Source organism: Epinephelus moara, chromosome 19 (genome assembly GCF_006386435.1).
Source record: "Epinephelus moara isolate mb chromosome 19, YSFRI_EMoa_1.0, whole genome shotgun sequence".
Classification (NCBI taxonomy): Eukaryota; Metazoa; Chordata; class Actinopteri; order Perciformes; family Serranidae; genus Epinephelus; species Epinephelus moara.
In genome coordinates this window covers 29652601-29665036 of record NC_065524.1, presented here as the reverse complement: position 1 = coordinate 29665036, position 12436 = coordinate 29652601, and the positions used below count along the sequence as shown (strand labels likewise).

Here is a 12436-nt window from a genome sequence, read left to right as displayed (position 1 = left end):
CCTAACTTTCGTCCTTCAGATGCTGCAGGAGCGCTTCAGAGAATTCGCCCGTGACACCGGGAACATTGGCCAGGAGCGCGTGGACACCGTCAACCGGCAGGCGGATGAGCTGATCAACACCGGCCACAGCGACGCCGCCACCATTGCAGAGTGGAAGGACGGTCTGAACGAGGCCTGGGCCGACCTGCTGGAGCTCATCGACACCCGGACGCAGATCCTCGCCGCCTCCTACGAACTCCACAAATTCTACCACGACGCCAAGGAGATCCTCAACCGCATCCTGGACAAACACAAGAAGCTCCCGGAGGAGCTGGGCCGCGACCAGAACACAGTGGAGACCCTGCAGAGGATGCACACCACCTTTGAACACGACATCCAGGCACTGGGAACACAGGTACGTGAAACACATCCAGCTTTGTAGAAACAAGGAAGCAAGCTGCACTGTAACAAGTAAAGTATTCCTGTGTACTGTGGGTCAGAAGTTCAGTGCCCTCGTGGCCCCTGTTCAGTTCAGAACTGAAGAAGCCTCTTGGATGAGAAGCAAAACGATATAGCACTTAAGATTAGTACTAGCCAATCAGCAGCAGAGTGGATCTTTGAGGAGTGGAGTGCATGCGGCTGTGATAACGATGGCTGCGAAAGACGAAAATTTGGCATGTGCATGAGAGGGCACTTTTACATCTCCAAAAAACTCTGCTGCACATTATTACTAGTGTGTGATTGGTTAAGCTACCACATGCCAACAGTGGCATGTGTTCCTGAGTTTGCTGACCCCTGATCTAGAGCATCACGGGAGAAAACTCTCAATTAAAGACATATTTTTGAGCCAGCACCTCACTAGAAGAGGTTTGTGTTTCCCCTGGTTTAGGACAATCTCAGTAAAAACACAACATAAAAAAGTGACATTGTTTTAGGCAGGATGATGTGAAAACGTGACCCGAAAGTCCCACTTTTTGGGACGTTCTCAGCATGGGCTTTCCAGCTTGTGACATCGGAGCTAACACATGATTCAGTTTCTTTTCAACCAAGCCTCTCTTTTGTTTTCAGGTGCGGCAGCTTCAGGAGGACGCAGTTCGTCTGCAGTCTGCTTACGCTGGAGATAAAGCTGACGACATCCAGAAGAGAGAAGGAGAGGTGAGTTAGGAAGCAGTGAAACAGAAAGCACATCAGGACTTGGCTCAGTTTACTTTGAACTCTAAATAAATCTGAGTCTCAGTATTCCTGCTGCAGGAACCAGAGATGGAAAAACTATCTATATTTCAGTCTGTTTCTTACACATGAACATGGTGGAAAACCTCCTTCTTTCAGTGATTGAACTGAAAGTGAACTGAACATTGCACTGATGTGAATGAAGTCACTGTAAAAGGCTCTGTTCCTCATGCATGCTGCACTGCTGCTGCACTAACTTTGCACTGTTCCTCCGCCCCCGAAAGGAGCTGTTTGGAAAATAAATCATTTATAGGTGGTCAGTTAGAGTCTGTTTCCCAGAGAGGAGAATCTTAGATACGATATTTAATATGCTTGTGCAAGGTTGACAAAAGATGCTAAAACGTGACGATGTGCTGTTCTTCAAATCATCCAAAGTGATTTTAATAATAATCATACAACAAGCTGTAGATTATAAACACATAATAAAACCTTACAGGGCATGGTCAAAATGCAGGAAACACCATGATAGAGTTTTCTCGCTAATGGTTCTTCACACAGAGGGAACAGTAGTGTTCCTTTGAACTTCACTTATGCCCAGAAGGAAACCCAGTTTTTTTTTATAGATCCGTTCAGCTGAAAGGCGATTTCTCTCTGAATCTTCAAGGTTTAAATAGAATAAAGTATATTCAGTAAATTGCGAAGAATAAGGTTGTAAAACTGTTGAGCCAGTTTGAATATGTTTTATCTTTGACCTTTCCTGCCAATGTTTTAAAGTGTTTGTTTAAGCATCGTTTACCACATTTTCCAGCACTGGAAAGGATTTGCATTATTTTGATGCTGTAAGCTCTTGGAGGGCCTGACATGTACTTACATTTTTGAGGAGGTGAACATCCTCAGAGCCAACCCTGTAGCCACTATAGGCTTTAGTGTAGCCCCTAAACTAGGGGTGTAAGACAATATCGATTCACGAGAGTATCAGGATATCGATTCATAAAAATACTGTGTTGATTTTTAATTAATTCCAATTCTGTATTTTTTTTAAATTGTTTACCCAAAGAATATGTGATTAGCATTGTGTTGCCAGATTCTTGCCAATAAACAGCCCTTCCCCTTACGCAGTAGTATTAGGCCTCGGTCACACAGAAAGCATTTTAGCAGCTGGAGGCGGCTTTTTTAAAAATCTTTTTTAATGAGAATGAAGCTTTTTGCTCACTTTTTGTTGCGTTGCTACGCATCTTGCATTTTTGCCAGAGTGCTCTGAACTCCTCAAGTGAAAAAAAAAACCCATTAACTAAGAGTGGAAAAGCGCATCACGTCATCTCTGCTTTTTCCCCATTGTCCAATCGGATGATATGAGAGGCGGGCCTTCTGTGGTGGTCATGACAACAAGTTTACAGTTGGTAGACAATGGAGAAAAAACTGGTGGTAGCAGTTGTTGGATACCCAGAGCTATATGACTTTACAAACTGCAGTTAGCACAGTTTCAATAGACAACAGCAGGCGTGGAAGCATATAAGTTCAGTCATCATGGATGCGAAGCTCCTGGACCAACAGGTGGTACTCCCCATGATCCACCCTCTATTTTAGGGTCTCATGTACCCACACAGATCTCTGTTTCCCTGTGCCCAACAATCTATTTACTGACAGCCTCTCAGCCTCAACCAGAGCTACAGCAGGTAACCTCTGCCTCAACATGTCAGGAACTAGATACTGATTCCTGTGAAATAACTAAAATAAAGTAAAATAAAAATAAAGGTTAGATTGATTACACGGGAAGGTTAGGGCAAGGAGGTGATGGGGTCTTGCCTGGCAACAATAAAAAGGGACAGCAAGCTCAACCTGTTTTTGACTTTTGAGTTGTAGCAGTTACTGACTCGATGAACTCTGATGTTCCCAAACCAAACACCTGTTTTTATTCCATACATACTTGTTTACGACCATGTCTTCTACAAGTGTCTTCATCCATCTCAGTAAATGCTGTTTTGCATAACAGAATAGCTGTTTTTTCCTGATTCTGCAAACTCATCATAAAGTCAACATCTCAGACAAACATTTTTTAGAAAATGTTTCTCAACAATAACCTAAAATCTAAAAAAAGTGGAATTTCACTCCAGTACCACCATGACGTGCCGAAGCTTCTTGTCTCCTGACGGACACAGAGTGTTGATAATGATACGCACTGAGTGTTTTTTATGGCGTTGTGTTTTGACCATTCCCTGTATGTCCATTTCCCTGCATATCCTCCCTGTCCACCCAGAAGAGAAAGGGAGAGGTGAGACTCCGTTTACCAAAAACATTGGCTTTGCATCAGTGTTCATTTTGGCTGCAGTTTTAGACTTTCTTTTAATACTTCCACTAAAATGTTGATTAATTTTAGAGACATTTTAGTGCTGTTCATGCAGTCTAGCTCTCGCCTAGTCTTAGTCACAGACCTGGTGATTTGCAAATACTTGTAGGGTTTGTTTTATGTCCTCTTGGAGCGCTGTGTGGGTGGAATTTTGCACAGAAGTCAAAACAATCTAAATACAAACTCAGACTTTTTCTGATTCACATCTTACCTGTTGCTGCATTGCTACTAATACACAGTAAACTCCACCCACCTGGGCCTCTGAGGAGGATAAACAAATGCTACTGGTCATTTGCAAACACGGTTTGGGTCTGGTCAGTCAGTGAAAATTAAACCTGAAAAATGTGGGCCCTTTAGTGTCGAGCTTCTCTCAAATCAATCTAGATGCATTTCTGATATTCCATGGCTGCACGCAGGTGTGCAATCAGATGTTTTTGTTCTCATTTGCTTAATTGTAGTCGCTTATCAGCTGGCAAAATATCGCTTGCAGTTCTCTGCAGCAACGTGTCCATCAACAATGTTAACAGTGTCTCAGTGTCAGATGGGTCTGTGGATGAAAATGTTACTGAGAGTTAAGTGAAAAGATTCTGTGCTAATCTACTGTTTTACAGTCTGGTGAGGTTTATGTGCAAATAAATGTGGACGTTCAGTCTGAAGACATTTGCAGCTGAAACAAGACAGACTGAAGCAGGATTATACTTCTGCATCAGCTCTATGTAGAGACTACACTGTTGTGAGCATTTATACTTGTGCAGTGGTGTCTGTGTCACTCTGCAGTTACACCTCCAAAACACTAGTTGGCGGTGGAGGTTTCTGTGAAGTGCTGTTAAGTTTAGTTGATTCAAAACACACATTAAACACACATTAAACATGGCTTAATAGAAACAATTTCAAACACAAGTACACAAATCAGCTTCACTATAACTCGCAGCATTCACAGACAAACACTTGTCTTTATCTGGACACATTTTCCCCACAAATACAACATGCTAACGTTACTAGCACAAGCCTATGGCATTTTACATTGCGTAAATTAGCCTAGCGGCTACCAGACTTTTACTCAACTCATATAAAACTAGGGTCAACAGCAACATTTAACAAAGGTAACGGTACAAAATTCGGCTCCATTACAACTCACAAAGCTCACTGACAAAACAACTGTCTTATACTAAACACGTTTTCCAAACAAATACAACATGCTAACGTTATTAGCACAAGCTTATGGCATTTTACATTGTATAAATTAGCCTAGCGATTAGTGGAGATTTCCTCTGCTCATATGAAGCCAGGATAAATCACACACAAGACTTAAAATGCTATTTTTGTGGAGTCATTATTGTCTTCACAATTTACTGTTGCTTATCTGTGAAATGAAAGGAGACAAATTCAGGTGAAATTCACTGACAGTTGGACACTGGCTTGTGGTTAAGGATGCGTTTCAGCTGCAAATGTCTGCACATAATTTAAAAGTTTAAAGAAACATAGTGTCAGTGTTAATTAGATTACAAAAATCACAAGTAATGAGGAATTAAGCCACTGTTGCATGACGATGCTGAAACATCTTGTTGGCTTTCAGCGCTGAGTGCTGGAAGTTAGCTTTAGCTGCTTCACAATATTTCACAGGGCCACAGCTGATGTCATACGCAGCACTTTACCTAAAATTCTAAATGCTGAATAATAATTCACATCCAGTGTTGATTCTTTAGAGAGATTCAGCTTTATGATGCACCCTGTAGCGGCCATATTGGAGCAATAGTGGCTGCAAAGAGAGAATTTTTTGTTGTCTTTGTTGTCAAAAGAACTGGTCAGACATGGTTAACTTTTAGTTCCTGAGTGGGAACTGATCACTGAGCCATCTGACTGAGTGTAAGAAAATAGCTTGTAGCTGGCTAACCATAGTGTCTGTGAATAATCACCACTGTCTGGTCGTCATCTTCATTTAGCTACTAGATGCTAGCATTAGCGTGCTAACAGATTAATATGAATACTGGGTATTAAGCTCGCTGTTCACGTTGACTGAGAACATAACTGAGTGGATCTGCACATACTGGACAAGAAGCTGCTTCAGCTGCGGGGTCGGCCATTATTCATAGGACTGGTGGTACAATTCCCTCCAAGACACTGAACCCAGTGTTGCTTATTTAGCTAGTTTTATCAAGCAGACAGTCTCTGTGATGTCTGATTAGCTGACTCACACTGAACTGAAGTCCTGCGGCACCAAATCTGTTAAAAGGGCATCTGGGTAAAAGAGACACACACTCACCGGCCACTTTATTAGGTACACCTGTTCAACTGCTTGATAACGTAAATAGCTGATCAGCCAATCACGTGGCAGCAACATAATGCAGTTAGGAATGTAGACATGGTCAAGACAACCTGCTGAAGTTTAAACCGAGCATCAGATTGAGGCAGCAAGGTGATTTAAGTGACTTTGAACATGGCATGGTTGAAGGAAAAAGGAGGTCCAACCTATTACTAGTAAAGTGTACCTAATAAAGTGGCTGATGGGTGTATATGATTTAATTTGTAGGCAAATAATCCTGGAACATGTCACACCCTGTCAGTTACTGTAACATTTTAGCGACTTGTTAAATCTCAGTAATGAATTAAATTCACGTGGTGCCGGCAGATTTTGGAGGTCTGAGTGAGCAGGTGGAGACACAAGTGAGCATAATCCACTGACAACGTGAAGGCGGGGGTTAGCAATGAGGATAAAATCCTCTGTCACAGCAGTTTTAATCCCATATAGTGATTTCGATTTATAACGTGATGTAATAAGAAAATGTTAATGGATGAAACAAAATATCTATCTGTACGCCTGCTCACTGATGTGCAACATTACCTTCACTGACCTCACACATCAAATAACGAAAGGAGAGATATGTTGTCATGTCGTCCTCCCCCGACATGGTGGGTGCTTTTGCCTCTGCAATCTGCACATAGGAATGCATTGCTTTTTATTTGCTTGTGCGCCATTTATTTATCTCCCCAGGCTGATATGCTCCAAAAAAGCTCCCTGACTGAGGCTGGACTCGTGCAAACTGCGACTGATTGCACCAGATCTACAGTAGTAACCATTTGTTTAAAGTTTAGATGATGATTACCCATTCATCGTGAAGTATTTTGTTATAACTGCCCCTCAGGCCGTCTCTGATAATTAGAGTGAACCTCTTCTCTGAAACACATAACTCTCAGATGACCCTCCATGGGCCAAAGATCAAAAATTCAACTAAGTCAATAAAAATAAATCCTTTTATTATCAGGTTAAAACAGTGATCACGTGTTAGAGGACTCCAGCCTCTGGTCTCTCTGGTTCTGAACTCTGCCGTTTGTCATCTCGCCCCCTCCTTCAGGTCCTTGAGGCCTGGAAGAACCTGCTGGAGGCGGCGGAGGGCCGCCGGGCGAAGCTCGTCGACACTGGAGACAAGTTCCGCTTCTTCAGCATGGTGCGCGACCTGATGCTTTGGATGGAGGACGTCATCCGTCTGATCGATGCTCAGGAGAAGCCCAGGTAAGGACAAGTGACTTATCTCTGAGGAGTCGGTGTTTAGTGTTCTGATGTGTTGTTAAGCTGCTTACATGAAGAACGGATCACTCACACAGATATGCACACACACACACACACTTTACTTTCCTCTTTTAATCTCCAGTGTTTCACTTTTTCACTCCCACTTCATTTCTGATGGAAATTATTGTTGACGTTGATCCATGTGAGTCACAGACTTCCCTCCAACACATCTACAGCAAAAGCCTACATGAATATGATTGTGTAATTTGGAAAAATGAATTAAAAAAACAAAGTGCAGTCAAAATATGCTTATTGCACCTTGATATGTTGGTGTTCAAAAACCTTAGGTGGCATTTTGACTCTGTCTGAAGAGTTTTGAAGACATTTTAATCAGACTAGATCAGATTTCCTTCGCTCATATTACACTTCAGTTGAAGGAAACAACAAATAGAGGAGTTTTAAGTGTTTCCAGCCAATTTTAGCAACTTCCCTCAGTGCCCAGCTGATGTCTGTGCCTCTGAGCTGCACTCAAACAACAGACTGTATATAACAGATAATAGAAAAGGTGTATCCCCTGATTATTATTCTGTGTGTTTCAATGCAGATCTAAATCCAGAACCTTTTTCTTTTCAACTTTACAATAATTTGGTGTATTTTTTAACAGGTTTGGAGGATTGTTTAGCCCCGCTGTCTTGTCTGACTGCTTCATATCATCATACAATAATTAAATTATCAACAGTAATAAATGACCTAAACTTTAACATTGATGTTGTCATATTAGAAGCTGCAGACGAAACCCTCTAGCATTCATTTTATTGTTTCATATGTGAAACTCTCCTCGTCTGAAAACAAGGTTTATGTAAACAGAAGCATGTTTAGAAATTATCACCAGTTGTGTTTCATGTTAAACAAGCTGAGGATGAAGGGTTTCCTCTTATTGTTGATGTGGTTTGTTTGTGTGTCTTCTTGCTGGTTTTCAGGGACGTGTCGTCAGTGGAGCTGCTGATGAACAACCACCAGGGCATCAAGGCAGAGATCGACGCCCGCAACGACAGCTTCACAGCCTGCATCGAGCTGGGCAAAGCCCTGCTGGCCAGGAAGCACTACGCTTCAGAGGAGGTGGAGACGCCTACACTCAAACACATTTATAATCCACATCCTTTGTGCTAACCAAAGCTGCACTTTATGTTCAATATCAATTGGCTGCGTTTGGTCAGAAGTTAGTACGATTGATTTGGATTAATTTTCCTATCGGTCTTCATCAGAAATTCTTCTTACATGTAGATTTCCATCCATTTCATCACTTCCTGTTTTGTTGCTTTTGACAGTTGATTGATATCCTTCAATATCTGGTGTGGAATTCAAACCTCAGACCTTTAACCTCAGTTAAACATGAACAAATCTCATCACCACAAACCAGAACAGCTGAATTTTGTGCTCTTTTAAAACACCTTTAAAAATTACCATGTAAATTAAAGGGTTTAGATTGATTTTGAGACGTCTGTCTGTCTCCTGAGCTCATGAATACATTTAAAATCTGCTAATTTTTTCACCTTTAAATCTTCTCTTAAATGTTTTCTCTCCTCAGATTAAAGAAAAGTTGTTACAGTTGACGGACAAGAGGAAAGACATGATTGACAAGTGGGAGGACAGATGGGAGTGGCTGAGACTGGGTGAGGTCATTTAGTCAGGGCATCTGTTTGAAAGTAATGAGCTGGATTAGCTGAATGAATCTGGTTTAACCTGGACTTTGTGTCTTCAGTTCTGGAGGTGCACCAGTTCTCCCGGGACGCAGGTGTGGCCGAGGCGTGGCTGCTGGGTCAGGATCCATATCTGTCCAGCAGGGAGATCGGCCAGAGCGTGGACGAGGTGGAGAAACTCATCAAACGGCATGAGGCCTTCGAGAAGTCGGCCGCCACCTGGGAGGAACGCTTCGCCGCTCTGGAGAGGCTGACCACGGTGAGACACACGAGCACACTCAGGAGCCATGATATAGATTTAAAAAGAGAAAAAAAGAGACACTGACAATGGGCCTCATGCTGGAGCATTTTCTTATTCTTACATTAAAACTCCCTGACATTACCCTATGAGGTTTGCTCATGTGAGTGTTTCAAGTCAGATTCACTGCATAAACTTTGCCCCTGGAGTGGGGATGTACATTGAAAACAATAGGGTTAATAATAGGGTATTTTTTGATGTGAGGCGTTCAGCGCCGGTATTTTTTGGCGTTAAGGCCGCCTGTACTGTTCTGTTTGTGGACAAGTTCCACTTATAAATGTGATACCAAAGAGTGAAAAATATAATGTCACACCACAGATGTTGAAGTCCAGCTGAACGACATCAGCAGCCAAAAACAATTCAAGTTCAGCAGTGTTAGTTGTCTTATTAGAGGACCTGAAACAATTAGAAAATATTAATAGTATAGTTTTCAATAACATGTCATTGGAGTTTAAAGATGAACATAAGGTTACACAGTCAAAAAAGTTGTGATTTATATCATGATATGATAAAAACTGGAAATAGCAATATTAATTTTTGTATCATTTAAGATCTAAATTTGTCCAGACTAAGGAAAAATAATTGGACAGTGCCTGAATTTGGTTTGTGCCTCAGAAAAAAAAATGATAAAAAAAGGTTGGTGAATGCTGCTTTGAACAAATCTGTTCACACGAGTGGGTTTTTGCATGAGGCTCACTGTGTTTGTGTTTCCAGATGGAGTTATTGGAAGTGAGAAGACTGCAAGAGGAAGAAGAGAAGAAGAGACAACCTCCGCCCACTGAGGCTCAGCCCGGTGATGCTGCAGCTCAGCACAGGTGAGAACTTGTGTGTGATCTCTACACTTTGTTTCTCAGTTTTATATTACCTGGAAATTGAACCAAAAAAAGAGGCGATGAGGTGATTTACTGCGTCTCTTTTAGACAAAATTTGCCTGTGTGTCAGGAGTTTCATTTCTCTAAGATGCAAGTTTCTGTATATTTGAAGACCTTTCATTCTGCAGATTTTTAATATTTTGGTGAAAGTGAAAACAAAAACACGCCCTAAAGAAAAAGGAAATGGATGCCAAGTTCATGCAAAGTTCATCACCTTCTCAGGCCAGATGATACGGTCTTGAACTGTCCACTAAATTTTGCACTACATAGTATTTTGCTGCAGGTGTGGGAGAATCATGTTGTCAGCGTTTGGCAGAAGAACAAACGATGGATCAGTCAAAAATGAAAGCAGTCGTCAGTTTATATAAAAGTGTGAAATCCATCCAGAGTGTGTCTTACTCTTTGTGTACTTTGTGTGTTTGCAGGGAGGGTGAGCCGGTGTCTCAGAACGGGCTGCCGTCTGATCAGGAGTCTCCCAGGGTTAGTTACCGCTCTCCTGCCTACCAGCAATACAGCAGCACCCTGCAGAGCCGCAGGACCACCGCCGCACCCTGACACACACACACTCACACACATACCCACACCTACACACGCGCACAACATTAACATTGACGTCATACAGAAATACCCAAGACTTTGTTGCTAACCAAATGTGTTGTATCCCTCCTCCTCCTCACACACTTTGGGATCCACACATTAACATTCCTGTATTTATCACTTGTCTTCAGCATTTATTGTTTGCCTCTCCTCCTCACTGATTAATCATTTCTTATTTTATAAGTGTATTAAGTTTAAATCTGTCACATGCGTCATTTTATCTTTGTTTTGACATAATAGTATAGTTACTTCTAACGAAATGAGATCTTAATCTTTGAGAGGCCTTCAAATCTAATAACCTCTTTAGTAAGAGGAACAATGGGAAGCAATGGGACTGATGGAAAATGTAGTCTTGATTTGGAGACATTCCAACACTAACAGTACCACTAGTGTGAGAGGACCAATCAGTCCCACCATCAGTAATTTCATGACAGTTTGATTCTTAAAACACAATGTGTTGCACCTTTAGCTGTACAGATTTATTAATGTAACCACAGGTTGCATTAAAAGGCCTCCTTGTCCACCTGGATCCTCCTTTTCAGTACTACTTAGGTGTTTTATGTAAGTGAGTTTTACAGAAAGAATCAGATAATGATCCCTGCCGGCCCTGTGAGAGCATTCATCATAGAAGTAAGAGAAGAAGTCAAACTATAGAAAAACATTTACATAGTGTCTGCATCATGACTTGACTTGAAGCTTTCTGCAGATACAAGTTTTGAGTTTAGAGTCTGGAGACGTTTTGTACTAGAGCAAGAAACACCTAAATTTAGTCCAGATTAATGGAGCTGAAGTGGGTGGAGAAGACAGTAAGCAGGCAGACCTTCTTTGTTAACTCGTAGTACCTCATTAATGGGACAATATTTTTAAAAATCACCACCAGGACATAGATGATAAGTTAAATAAACTACTGAGTCGTACTTTCCAGGAGAAAAGTTTCTTAACTGTATTTTGGTAAAGAAGTTGGAAGTTTTCCCATTCAGTTCAATACAGCCAGAGTCTTTGTAGCAACATCTAGTGGCAGATAAAACACTCTAAAAGCATTATTATCAACACTCAGCTGTGGTGACAGAGATGGTTTTATTCTGTATTTTCATTGGAGGACATTTGTTCAAAATCCCCTTTGATCACAAGCTGCTGCTTTTATATTTGCCAAGTTGCAAAGCAATTTGTGTTTTGATTTGGTGCTACAACATTCTGTTAAAATGGTTGATACAGTCTGGAACATATTGTATAAGAAGTCAGCACTGAAAAAGACGATCCAGGTGAATACACAGGCCTTTCCAATTTAATTCTGTTTCCGCGTCATGAAGCCCGGTTCAGACCAGAGATTCTCAATGAGACAAGTTAAAACAGGCAACTACTTGCAATGCGCCGTTCTGCAACGTTCTAAAAACCTGCCGGTTCACACCAATGCAACTGATTTGCAGCTTTTCAGCTTTATTTTGTGGCTGGATATAATTTATAGCTTCTTATAATATGAATTAGGATAGTGATAGTGAAATCAGCAACTCACCGGAGGATGGAAACAGAGGGCTCGGGTGGGATGGAGCACCTGCCACCTGACTTGACCAGTAGACTCCACTACAAGCTGACTGGCTGTAGAAACAGATACCGAGCTTTATGTTTTAAAACCAGCCGCCAGCGATTTGACCAGCTGAGTTGCAGGTGACACCATCAGCCGGCTTGAATCAAGCTCAGACTAACCAGTTCACACCGCTGCAACTTTTTTCTGCAACATTTTGTCTCATTGTGAATCTTTGGTCTGAACTGGGCTTAACACGTCAAGCTGAAGAAGAAACTTCAGACGGGAAAGAAAATAGCGAGGAAGCTAAGTTGAGAACCAAGTAGCTAAAGTAGATGATGCCTATCATCTACTTTAGTGTCATCTTTCAGTTTGTTAATTTGACAAATCAAGTTCCTGTTCATGTTCTTAAACATACCTTACATTCCTTTTGGTACTTAATT

General features: G+C 41.5%; 1 protein-coding gene across 2 annotated transcripts in view; it reads left to right on the top strand.

Moving 5' to 3' along the window:
* LOC126407261 (spectrin beta chain, non-erythrocytic 1) overlaps positions 1-12436 on the top strand; it is a 164646-nt gene that overhangs the window by 140212 nt on the left and 11998 nt on the right. For both annotated transcript variants that reach the window (XM_050072025.1, XM_050072024.1), the window contains 8 exons: positions 20-394; positions 1048-1134; positions 6850-7007; positions 7985-8123; positions 8593-8677; positions 8767-8963; positions 9717-9817; positions 10300-10354. In XM_050072025.1, the coding sequence (XP_049927982.1) occupies positions 20-394; positions 1048-1134; positions 6850-7007; positions 7985-8123; positions 8593-8677; positions 8767-8963; positions 9717-9817; positions 10300-10354 (1197 nt within the window). The remainder of the gene's footprint in view (positions 1-19; positions 395-1047; positions 1135-6849; positions 7008-7984; positions 8124-8592; positions 8678-8766; positions 8964-9716; positions 9818-10299; positions 10355-12436) is intronic.